General features: G+C 39.3%; 1 protein-coding gene across 12 annotated transcripts in view; it reads right to left on the minus strand.

Moving 5' to 3' along the window:
* SPOCK3 (SPARC (osteonectin), cwcv and kazal like domains proteoglycan 3) overlaps nucleotides 1–12,557 on the minus strand; it is a 407,001-nt gene that overhangs the window by 256,204 nt on the left and 138,240 nt on the right. For 9 of the 12 annotated variants that reach the window (XM_072725012.1, XM_072725006.1, XM_072725008.1 and 6 more), the window contains one exon: nucleotides 11,790–11,835. The exons of the other annotated variants lie outside the window; for them this stretch is intronic. In XM_072725012.1, the coding sequence (XP_072581113.1) occupies nucleotides 11,790–11,835 (46 nt within the window). The remainder of the gene's footprint in view (nucleotides 1–11,789; nucleotides 11,836–12,557) is intronic. 12 annotated transcript variants of the gene reach the window in all.

Genomic DNA, 12,557 nt, shown 5'->3' on the forward strand with positions numbered 1-12,557 from the left:
TGAGTAGCTGCAAAGTTAAGGAAGAGCAAGCCCTGCTCTTCCAATCATATGAAACGGAATCATATTAAACCTGTAAGAATATCATGAAATATTATAGACCTAATGCATACGAACTGATGATCAGCCGACTGTATGGATGTTGATAAAATATTTCAAAATAAATTCAATAACTAAGTCGCTAACAAAGTTTTCTCCAAATATTATTTTAAAATGTTACTTTTGCAAAGTCCTCCTGAAAATCAAAGTCATCCTTCTAATGACAAACTACTGCTCTTTTTCAAATGATATAAATAAAAATTATTGGCAGAGTTAAATGTTACAACATTTCAACCTTTATGATTAAAGATGTATTCAAGAGCCTGCCATTCACAGGGCTTACAGAACACTAAAAAGACAAAACCGGCGATAGGAAGTTTAGAAAGCATTCTCTGCAGACTTCTCATTCTAAAGATCAGAAATTAGAAGCTAAATGCATTTGATTAAATGATTTTAGACAAAGTTACTGTAAGTGGAAATAATTCCATCCTTTTCCCAGTAGCAACAACAACTTCCCTAAGAAGCCTAACTGGAAGTTGCAATGAATGATTATGAAAATAGCCGGGTCCCCAGCGTAAATGCCAACCCCAGTCATGATTTGGAGAAGCCTAAGAATTTGGAATCAAATGAGATATATATGAATTCTAGTTCTTACTCCAAATAGCTGCATGATCATAGGCAAATTATTTGCATTCACTGAACATCAATTTTCCTTCTCATTGTAATGGGAGCAATGAAAGGAATAAAAATGTGAGCAAAATAAAAGCAAGAAAGATGAAAGTTGGTATTGAGAACTGAATGAGATAAAAGCTAAATGCTCATGGTATGTAGTAAGTATTCAACAAATGACAGATTTTTTTCTGGACTCTTAAAAATTATGCTTTAACAAAATGAGCTAAATAAATAGGTTGTTTTGCTTTTAAACCATCAGTAAATTAACAGAAGCTGCATTATATCTTGGAAAACAACAAAGTCAGTATCTAGGAAATCTGACTACTAATTTCAATTGCATTTATCAGTATTTGTGAGCAAATCAAAATCCAAATTATTGTTTCTTCATATGTTGCAATGAACAACAATCTCACTCCCCTTAAATAAAACTTTGAAAGATTTGGTGTGTGTGAAGGTCAAATGAAACAACATATGTGAAAATGCTAGGAAAATGCTCCTCCATAGAGAGAAGCCAAATTACTATCAATAAACAAAAGAGTAAATGTAAATTATAACTTAAATACAATAAAGCATAACTTCCTCAGCATTGTATCAAATAGTGAAATTCATCTGCTTGTATTTGAAGGAAGCAAAATCACACTCAAAATTCCATTCTTCTAATCATTGAGGCTTTTACTCAGTCCTTTAATTAGATATGTCAAATGTGGTAAGAAATATACCAAAATAGCAGATAATGCAGTGTATTTGCTGCATAGAGCATTGCGTTAAAAGAACGAAAAAGGTAGAGTAAGGAGTCATGTAACTTTTCTTTTTTTTTTTTTTTAACTTAACCTCAAACAGGTCTAGGACAGATGCATTTGTTGGAGAGTTTGTGAAAAGTAGAAAGTAGAGGACTCCATGCCCTGAGCTGATGCTGCAGCGGGTAGGGTACGGGGCCATGTACACAAACACTGCCCACGTGAGTTTGATGAGTAGCTTGATTATAAGATCCCAGGTCTACCAACATACTGAAAATTAATATGTAGGAAGGAAAATAATCCATCCTCAAGAGCTTTTCATGCTTGAACCCCCTTCCATAAAGTAAAATAATAAATTCTTAAGATTAGAAAGACTTAGGCTATCATATAATCAAAAATAATCAAGTGGCTCTGAACGTGTACACAGCTTTACTAGATAAAATAGAAAAATCGTTGATCGTCTATTTCCAGATGCTTTGAAAGGGCTACACTCTGAAATACCTAAGGGGCAAGTAAATTATGCAAATAAATGGTGTGAGGATGTGGAGCAACAGGAATTCTCATTTACTGCTAGAGGGAATGCAAAATGGTACAGCCACTTTGGAAGACACTTTGGCGGTTTCTTACATAAATAAACATACTCTTACCATATGTTTCAGCAATCACACTTCTCGGTATTTATCCAATTGAGTTGAAAACTTATGTCCAAAAAAAAAAAAAAAACCTGCACACGGTTGTTTATAGCAGCTTTATTCATAATTGCCAAGACTTAGGAAAAACCCAGAAGTCTTCCAGTAGGTGCCTGAGTAAATAAACTGTGGTACATCCAGATAAGGGAATATTATTCAATGCTAAAATGAAAAGAATTATCAAGCCAGGGAAACACATGGAGGAAACTTAAGTGCAAACTGGAAGTGAATTAAGTCGACCCGAAAAGGCTACACACTGCATGGCTCCAACAATATAACATCCTAGACCAGGCAAAATTATAGAAACAATAAAAATATCAGTGATTGCTGGAGGTTAGGGGCCGAGGGAGATGAACAGGCAGGGCAGGAAATGTTGTGTATAGGATCCCATAATGACAGCCTGGGGTCTTTATATGTCCGTCCAAACCTATAAGCTGTACAACACCAAGAGCAAACCATGATGTCAACTGGGGACACCGGGTGATGATGCTGCGTCTGTGTAGGTGCATCATGCTGGTGGGAGATGCTGACGATGGGGGAGACTGTGCAAGTGTGTGGGAGTTGCTGCACCTTCTGCTCTATTTTGCTATCAATTTAAAATGGCTCTGAAAAATAGAGTCTATTAAAAAGAGGCTTAGTAATATCTGTACTATTTAAAGTTAAAGAAAAGTCGTAAGGCAGGGGAGCTTTTCCAATATTACTCTCTAAAAAGTCTATTTTTTAAATTGTATAAAATTGATTTTTATGTTAACAACTAGGAAAGCTGGAAAAACAAAACCTGACTTATTGCCCACAACACTGGTATTCTTTTTTACCATACCATATGGGCTTTATAAACCTAAGACTTCCCATTGTATTAATGACAACATTGCGATGTATGCTGCTTTAATGTAATAGAGTAACGATTTGCTCAACCCAAAGTCTTAAAAATTACAAATTTCTTCAAATGTGTCAAGGAAGATGATTTTTCATAAAAACTCTCAAAATAAAAAAAGAAACTCTCAAAATAACTGTTGTTTAAGAGTATTAAGTCCAACAATTTGCATGGCCACTCTGATTATTGAAATATTGAGTAGAAAGAACAAATTATTATGCCAGGACTAAAACATTGCATTCAAATTCATATGAGTAGTGGAAGTTCACTAATTGTCTTCAGAAGAAATATGAGAGAGAAGGAAAAATCATCCCTGAACATTTCACATATTGTGCATAGGTTTTACACACTTTTTTACTCAGTCTCACAACTTTGTAAATTTGGAACTTATTCATATTTAGTTGAAAACAACTCTAGAATGGTTACGTTACTTGTGTGGGGCAATACAGTCGTTATGGCCATAATTGTGATTCAAACTCCTGTCTAGACGATCCAACCAAATTCCTATTTAACTATCCCGTCGATTAACCGTTTATTTGAGCTATCTCAATACAATATTTAAGCACAGACGAGGAGATCTTGGTAGAATCATCAAGAAATATACCAAGAGGAAAGAAAAAACAAATATCTAGTGCTAAATTAGCAAATTAGCAAAATTAGCAATCTTCTTCAAAAAAATGTGAAATGTTAGAACTAGAAGAGAACGTGTCCAGGACGTCCCAATTGTCTGTATGATGAGCAGCAGAGTATTCTAATTAAAGTCTTTCACTTATTTTAAAATTAAATGATTAATTTAAGAATCTTCCGGGAAGAGCGCCCTACTAGCTACCTTTAAGTATTCGCACAATTTTCATGTAGAAGGATGAATTTACTCACTGTTGACCAGGGATATAGGACCAAGAAGTAGGTACGAGAAAACAGATTGTACTTTAAGAAGCAGTTATTCGAACAGTAAGTGCCATGTGAAGATGGAACAGCGTAGCCAGGTAGAAAGTCAAGGCTGGACCTTGGAGACAGGTAAGAGGCCAAAGTCCCTTGAATGTATTAGCGGCTGGGTCAAAACTGCCTCCAGGTTTGAATGCCAATACCTTAATATACTAAGACATGTATATTTTTTTTCCCACATTTCATATAAGGAAGTGAGGGTGAGAACTGTGCCCAGGACACTCCAGTGAAAAGTAGCTTCCAAGAAGGGATTCCTCAGAAGCTCTTGTTCATCCTTGAAACAGTTTCTTGTCTCACGGATATGCTGTGAGTTACTCCCAAGCGATGGAAACACAACTCAATGCAACAACCCTTGCACTTATTAGACGACGATTATACAACTGAGTTTAAAAATCTATACCCCTCCATCCCGAAAATGAGAATCCAGGTTACAAACACTTCCTTACCGCGGTAGTGGGGCGATTCTAAATGTGATCCAGCGTGTGCCTGATGTCAACCTTTAGCTACCTACGTTCCCCTGTGACATTCCTCCCATGTCTTTTCATCAAAAGATGGATCTCTGAGTTGAGAAACAGGCCAAGATGAGCTAAATCTAAAACCACATTGTGTAATGAAAGAGCACGTGGACTTCTAACCCACTAATAACAAGATTTCGAACCTGGCTTCAACACTTGCTAGCCCCGTCACCTGTATCGACGTCCCTCAGTTTCAATTTCTGTCGCAAATTAAGGAATATGTCTACTTAAGATCAGTACGATGACTGGCTTATTTACAATACCTGACACACGGAAGTACTTGTTCAATAGAAACGATGGTTTTTGTTGTTGTTGTTTTTTAATCTCTGGGGAGTTTCCTTGATTCTCACAATCCATTCTCAAACCCTTTCAGCACCTGTTTATGGGATCAAATCTGAAAAGGTGAATGGGTTATTTAAAATTCCCAGAGATTTGTGGTTGCCTTAGAAAAACAACTATCTTGGGATCCCTGGGTGGCGCAGTGGTTTGGCGCCTGCCTTTGGCCCAGGGCGCAATCCTGGAGACCCGGGATTGAATCCCACGTCGGGCTCCCGGTGCATGGAGCCTGCTTCTCCCTCTGCCTGTGTCTCTGCCCCTCTCTCTCTCTCTCTGTGACTATCATAAATAAATAAAAATTAAAAAAAAAAGAAAGAAAGAAAAACAACTATCTGAACAGCAACAACAACAAGCTATTTGCATTGCAAGACAGCACCGAGGAGAATTATTTTGATAAGTCATTGCTTATTCTCTATGATTTTCAACTGCATCTGCATAAATAATAAACTGTAGTTTAAAAGACAAACACATTCACACCCATCGGGATGGATATTATTAACACACACACACACATCAAAGTGACAAGTGTTGTGACGATGTGGAGAAATTGGAACTTTTCCGTATTGCCGGTGGGGATGTAAAATGGTACGGACTCTATGGAGAATAATATGATGGTTTCTCAAATAATTAAACACAGAATTACTATGTGATCCAACAATTCCACTTATGAGCGTGTATTTAGGAGAACTGAAAACCTAGATTCAGGCATCTGTGAGCCAGTATTCGTTTCTCAAGTAACCAAAGTGTGGAAGCAACCCAAGTACCCATCAAAGTATGAGTTGAAAAAAAAAATGTAGTGTGTGCACACGCTAGAACGTGGTTCAGCCTTTAGGAAGGAAGGAATTGTGACACCCGCGACAACACGGTCACGATGCCAAGGGCAATAAACCAGCCACAAAAGGACAAATTCTGCATGATTCCCCTTATGTGACCCACTTCCCATACTCAAATCCATGGAGGTGGAACACAGAACGCTGGTTGCCAAGAACTGGGAAGTAGGGAATCTGGGTTTCAGGGCTATAGTATCTCAGTTTCGGAAGATAAAAGAGAGTTCTGGGGAGAGACAGGGTGGAAATTTCGCGACAATGTGAATTAATACCATTGAACCATATACATAAAAAATGGTTAAAATAGTGAACTTTCATGTTATGTGAATTTTACCACAACTCTTAAAAATCAAAACACACAAAGACACACACACACACAAGTGCCCAGAATCTAGCCCAGATTAGCAACCGTGCTTTTAACATGAATGCGTAGGAAGTTTCACGTGTAGGCAGGACTGGACATCACCTCTGCAAGCAGTGGAGGATTCCTATTAAAAACTATGAATTCCTAGATATCTATCTGCATTTTTTTTCGATCTTCGCATCGTATTACTACATTAGGTTATCAAAGTCTGAGATAAGAATCTTACGTCCTGAAATCTGAAGACCTTTGAAGCATATGTAATCAATCTCTTGCTCTATAAATTTGATTCACAATTTAGTAACACACAAGGTCACTGAAAGGAAATAAATATAATTTGCCTTCCTCCACATGTCTGTGGGCTACCGTGATACGCACCAAATGAAGCATTGTTAATCTTGATTTTATCTCTTACATTAAAAATGCAAACCTTGATCCAATATTTATTACTCAACGGAAGAAATAGCACTGACATAAAATAGGGCAATGCAAGATTTCTGATTCCTACATTTTATGGAATAGTCCTATTTTTTTTTTCTAGATTGTGGGATAAAACAAATTAAATATCATTCTTGTATAAGAAATCAGAATTGGATAGGAAGGGAAAATACATTTCCCACGTATAAACCCTAGATAGTTCTTGTGCACTAAACTTGACATGGAATAAATTAACACGCGCCGTTCGATTCTAAGGTGAATGCTATTTTTTTGCGGGCTTTCTAGTGCCGAGGTTGCCACCCCGGATGGTCTAACTAATATACGGTGCAAACTGACGTGGCTGGTGTCATCTGAATACCCGACAAGTAATTTATCCCAAATGATACAAAAATACGAAATCCATTCTTGTGAGTTGATCAGATGATAGTTCAAATCACATAAGGGGTCAGAATTTACATTTTGAGTGGTTGAAAGCATTTTTAGAGAATATTGGGATCACCTCCTACCTTTGCACATGTCCTCACTGAGCTTCAGTTGGGAGAACCCCGGTTTCCCACTGCAGAGGCGCCGGGAGGCCCAGCACCGGCCCAGGGCAGCGCTGTGGGAGCCCGCGCCCCTGCTGTGGAGCAGGCACTGCCCCGACCGCTGTCCCCCCACTACCATCGCCACCCTCTAAGGACAGGAAAAAATTCATAAGCCTCCCCCCCCCACCCCGTCAACAAGTGGGGATCCAAGTCATGCACAGGACAGGCGGCGCCTGTGTGTTGCTCAAAGGGAAAGCGAAGTTAGGGCTGTGTGTGCTCAACCCTGGTCCTTTTCAGTTTCCAGAATGAGCAGAGGCGGGAGCAGCCAGCAGCTCTGCTCACTGGGGAGCACAGGCTCCGGAGGGGCCTGCTCAGCTCCTCCCAGCAGCCAGAGGTCACGGCCAGAGGTCACGGCCAGGGCCCACAGGCCTGCTGGTGGACAGGGGTGTGTGGCAGAGGGGGGCTGCCGGGGTCCGCCCAGGGCCCCACAGAGGTGGGGGGTGACTCAGCCCAGCCTGGGGCTCCACCGTCCTTGCAGGTGCAGGCCTGGCCTCAGGGCCGCCACCCTGGGCCCACGGCCAGCGCGCACCTGCCTTCGTGGCCATGGCCAGCCGAGCCCTGCGGTGTCCCCAGCACACTCTGGGGACTGCCGGGTGGACCTGCAGTGACCTCCCAGCATCTGATTAGATGCAGCTTCGTTCTCACTAGGCCGCTGACTGATCCACTGCCATGGGAGGCCCTGGGGGCACAGCATGATCAGGGAGACGCAGACAGAGCCCCCGCTGCCCCAACCACGTCGTCTGGGGGCCTGGATATCACACCCTGGGGATGAGAACTTTTCAGTAGAAGGTATTCCTTGTACGCATAGCACTGCAGCACCTGCAGACTATCTAAACAGCTGATAGGAATTCCTGCTAGGAATGTCAATGCCTTATCCGTTATAAACCCAAATTAATCCATGACCTGCACGCCTGGGTGGCTCAACCATTGAGCACCTGCCTTGGGCTCAGGTCATGACCCCGGGGTCCCGGGATCGAGTCCCAAGTTGGGCTCCCTGCATGGAGCCTGCTTCTCCCTCTGCCTGTGTCTCTGCCTCTCTCTCTCTCTCTGTGTCTCATGAATAAATAAAATCTTTTAAAAAAAGTCCATGACTTAAAACAAGGCAGGGTTAATGAAATGAAAAAGAAAACAGTGATTTTTTTAAATTTATTTTTTATTTTTTTACAAAGATACTCATTTATTTGAGAGAGAGAGGGAGAGAGAGAGTATAATAAGCAGGGGGGTGGCAGGCAGAGGGAGACGGCGGCTCCCAGCTGAGCGGGGAGCCTGACCTGGGGCTCCATCCCAGGACCTAGGATCACGATCTGAGCCAACGTCAGACCCCTAATGGACCCAGGTGCCCAAAAAGTGATTTTTTTCCAAAGTTACAACCTATCTAAAGCTCATTAAATTGTTTAAAATCTTGATCATGCCACCACTGTATAGTTTCATTCGTGCATCTACCCTCTAAATTTGTCATAGTAAACATTAAATTTTCATGTCATATTCAAGAAGATGCCTGCCCTCATTAAAACTCTCTTTCAGTCAATTTCTGTTGTGTCAACTCATGATTAGCCGCACTAATGAACAGAAGCAGTGGCACAGAAGATCCTGCGTGGGGAAATACAAAGAAGTCTATTTTTGGCATCAGTATGCTTTCCTTTATTATAAAGCAGATTTTATCACACCGAAATAGTTTTACTTGAAGTTATTTGAGACTATTATATTTTCCTAAAACTCTTACTAAAACTCTCACTGGTAAAACAAACAAATTAAAAAAAAAAAAACAATACTGATATATTGTGATTTATGAAAAGTAACTCAGAAGAGGAAAGACTTTTTTTGACAGGTAAACAGCGAGGTAGATAAGCTCTATACGAACAATCAGTTGGGTCCTAGTCAGATAGAAGAAAGTTTATAGAGGCAAATACGTGTGTGTGTACACATGTGTGAATGATGTATATGCTTACGTATGTACACTTGTGCATATTTATGCATATATGTAGAAAGGATTTGGTGACGAGAAATTGCACCATTTGTCATGAAAAATTATTTTCCCATTAGTAATATTTTAATTTCTGCATATTTTGTGGACCATTCTGTAGAAAAGGAAGATATAATTCACAATGCGGATGGTTAAAATGGTATAAATATCGGCATGAAAAAAATGTAATGCTAAAAAGATGTTATGCTAAGGCAATATTTTCTTCATTTCTTTCAAGAAATATGCAGGCAGGGCAGTCCCGGGGGCTCAGCGGTTTAGCGTCGCCTTCAGTCCGGGGCGTGATTCTGGAGACCTGGGATCGAGTCCCATGTCGGGTTCCCTGCATGGAGCCTGCTTCTCCCTCTGCCTGCATCTCTGACTCTCTCTCTGTGTCTCTCATGAATAAATAAATTCTTAAAAAAAAAAAGAAATATGCAAACAGTCCCCAAGAGACTGGAGAAAATCAACTGATATTGAGATGTGACATGGATGTCCACATACCATGAGAGTATATTAAAAATTATAAATACTTCTAAAAAGTCATAAATTATTTTATGTCCAAAAGTTCAGATTTTGAAAATGGTACTTAGAGAGGTATAAGATTCTTTCATCATAAAAACACAAGACACATTGCAAATCATCAAATCTCAAGCCTCCTCTATCCAAGTGACGCCCGCCATCTATCTTAGTCAGAGACAGATGAGAAGAGGACAATTTGTCTCACCCCTCAGGGAGTAACCCAGGGTCTACCAATGGGTTAGTATGACTCAAAACCAAAACAAATATATGTATATCAATCTAGTTCTTTTTTGCATTTTTCTTTTTTTTTCTTTTGATACAAAAAAAAAAAAAACTTCCCCATATATGTTTATCAACTATGCATGTTCAATCAATCAGAACCCCGGGCCTGAAAATCCAAAAATATTCTTGTAAAATATAGAAACACAGCTACTAGCTCTATTTCTAATGTTCACTCAAGCAGATACTCATTTTTGAAGCATAAACCTCAAAATACCAGCAGGATGTCATTATTTCATTTTAATGCTATTGTAGGAGTGACGGTGTCACACAGTAGTTAGGAAATGGGGCTCAGGGGTCAGGTTGCCTGGACCCAAATCCTGACTCTGCCACTTTGCGGGACTATGAACCTGAGCAGGAGCTTAAGCCTCATAAGTGCCTCACTTTCCTCCTCCACTTGACAGGGTCACCGCCCAGATTCAATGGGCTCATATACTGAGCACTTAGAATAGCGACTGGACGCAACTATTAGCTATTATTATTGTTGGGAGCTTCTCTCTGCCCAATAAATAGGATATTTTTGGCAAATTAGTAGGTTAAAATCATCTTTGAAAAATTAAAGTAAATCAATCTCACCAGGGTTTGGAAGCCTCCTTATAATAATCTTTTTTTTTCCTCTTTTTTTTTTCTTTTTTAAACAGGAGATAAACAGTAATTCAGCAAATTATCACACATACACGTGCGCACACACACACACACACACACACCATAAACAATCTTTATCGTAATTGGATGCATCCAGCATGGCAAATTTAAGTGTTAAGATCCATTTCATGGATAATTCTGGTTTTTCCGAGGTTTATCATTCCATCATAAAAATTCACTTCCCAAGAAAGTTTGCAAATGTATCTCAGCCTATATCTCATTATCTCCTTATTACCTGTCTTTTAGTACATTTGGGCTTGACTTATATATTGTTAGCAAAACCAAAACTACTTTTCAGAATTATAAAATGCAGATTCCACAAACACTCTAGATATTACTAGTGAAATCGGGTGAAGGATAGCAGAGAGAAACTAATACGAACGAGGGCACTGGATGGGAGCGACTGGGAGCGCGCGCAACATCAGTGTTGATGGGCGTCCCTAGCTAGGGCCGCTCGGGTCGGTCTCACTCGGTGAGGTTGGCTGTTGCAGCAGACCTTGAGCATGTGAAGTCAAAAACTGGGAGACACACACACACACACACACACACACACACGATTGGGAGACACAGCAAAATCCCCTAAGATTCCTCTAACGACTTATTACAAGTCATACTTTAAAGCTTCTATTTTTAAATGGTCCCACTTCAGGAAGTCCTAGCTTCTGTAAGGTTTGCCATAGTTAACGTAAAGTAGAAAATTCTTTTGTACTAATCTCTAGAAGGAGGCGTCCCTAATGCTGCAGAATTTCACAAACGAGTGTGCTTAATTGTCCCCCCCATTAGGATTGCATTGTGCTGGATGTTTCTATTCTCATGCGCATCTCCCTTTCCCAAGCATCTTTTCTGCTTTCCCTTCTTGAGGGCAAACCGTGCATGGAGGTGAGAGAACTTTGGTTCCATCCACGACTTCTTCTTTGGGGTCTTACTAAGACCCCGACTGAGTCTGATTACCAGTCTGCGCTGTTTTAAATGAAAGCTTTTATTGACTGAAACACAGACTGCAAAGTCATTGGTTTTGAAATTTTGCACAAATGAGTCTACTTCCTAGTGAATGCACCTGAGTGTATTTGAGAACTGGATGAAGTGATTCATATCAGGTAATAAAAATGGGCATGATGAAGCTCAGAAGCCCGGATCAGGCAATCTAAGATATGTGTCTAAAAATGAAAGACGTCCTGACATTATCAAGGCATCTAATTCGCTTATTCCTGACTACGCTATTCTAGTAATGAAATGAATTGTTGTATGAACCTTTCCATGATCTAAGCTCTCCTATTTAGTATCGGAAGAATCTAACAAACAATAAATACCAACTTAAAGTATAGTGATTATAAACATGTAAAGATTTTTATTTAAAATAGATTCTTACCCTGATCGAAGGCCTTTCCTGGACTCCAAGTGTGGAAATAATCATCCTAAGGAGGAAAATAATGTAAATTGAGTGGATGTGAATAATTCGATTGTAAAGATTCATATAAAATCTAGAATAAAATATGAAATACAGAAGCCGAATACAAACCTCTACTTCCTGCAATGGCAAGCAGCGAATTATAAAAATAAATAAATAAAAAAATAAAAAAAAAGGAACAAGAGAAAAACAATAGTTATCAAAAGGGAACACATTGCTTACATGTCATAGAAATGTTTTTCAATAAATGTGTTCATTTTCTTTGCAAGTCAAAGTTTACTATGATAATTCAATTATATTTGGTTGCCGCGTCACCTAAATATTATAATGCAACACCTTCAATTGCAATTCAATGTGCAGTAGAACATGCAGGTAATTACCCTAAGCTAATAAGCTACAAAAGTATGTCACCAGTGTCTAGTTACACAACTTCATTTTCCACTGGTATAACCCGGCAGCGAAATACCAAGGGGTCTGCACTAGCCTGTACAGTATAAATAGACTTTGCAAATCAGTCACATGATAATTGAATATCTAAGGAGTTCATCAAAATGCAATTGGAAGCTTGGAAAAAAAAAATACAGACCTAATTAAATCTTGCCTGAAGTTTAACTCTTTAATATTGAAAAGAATCATTACAATATACTTACTATATATACACTTAATAAATATGAGTATACAACACTTCGGAGGGGCCATGTAAACTGAAAAGATTTTTTAGAAAGAAAA

The sequence above is a fragment of the Vulpes vulpes genome, chromosome 10 (genome assembly GCF_048418805.1).
Source record: "Vulpes vulpes isolate BD-2025 chromosome 10, VulVul3, whole genome shotgun sequence".
Lineage (NCBI taxonomy): Eukaryota > Metazoa > Chordata > Mammalia > Carnivora > Canidae > Vulpes > Vulpes vulpes.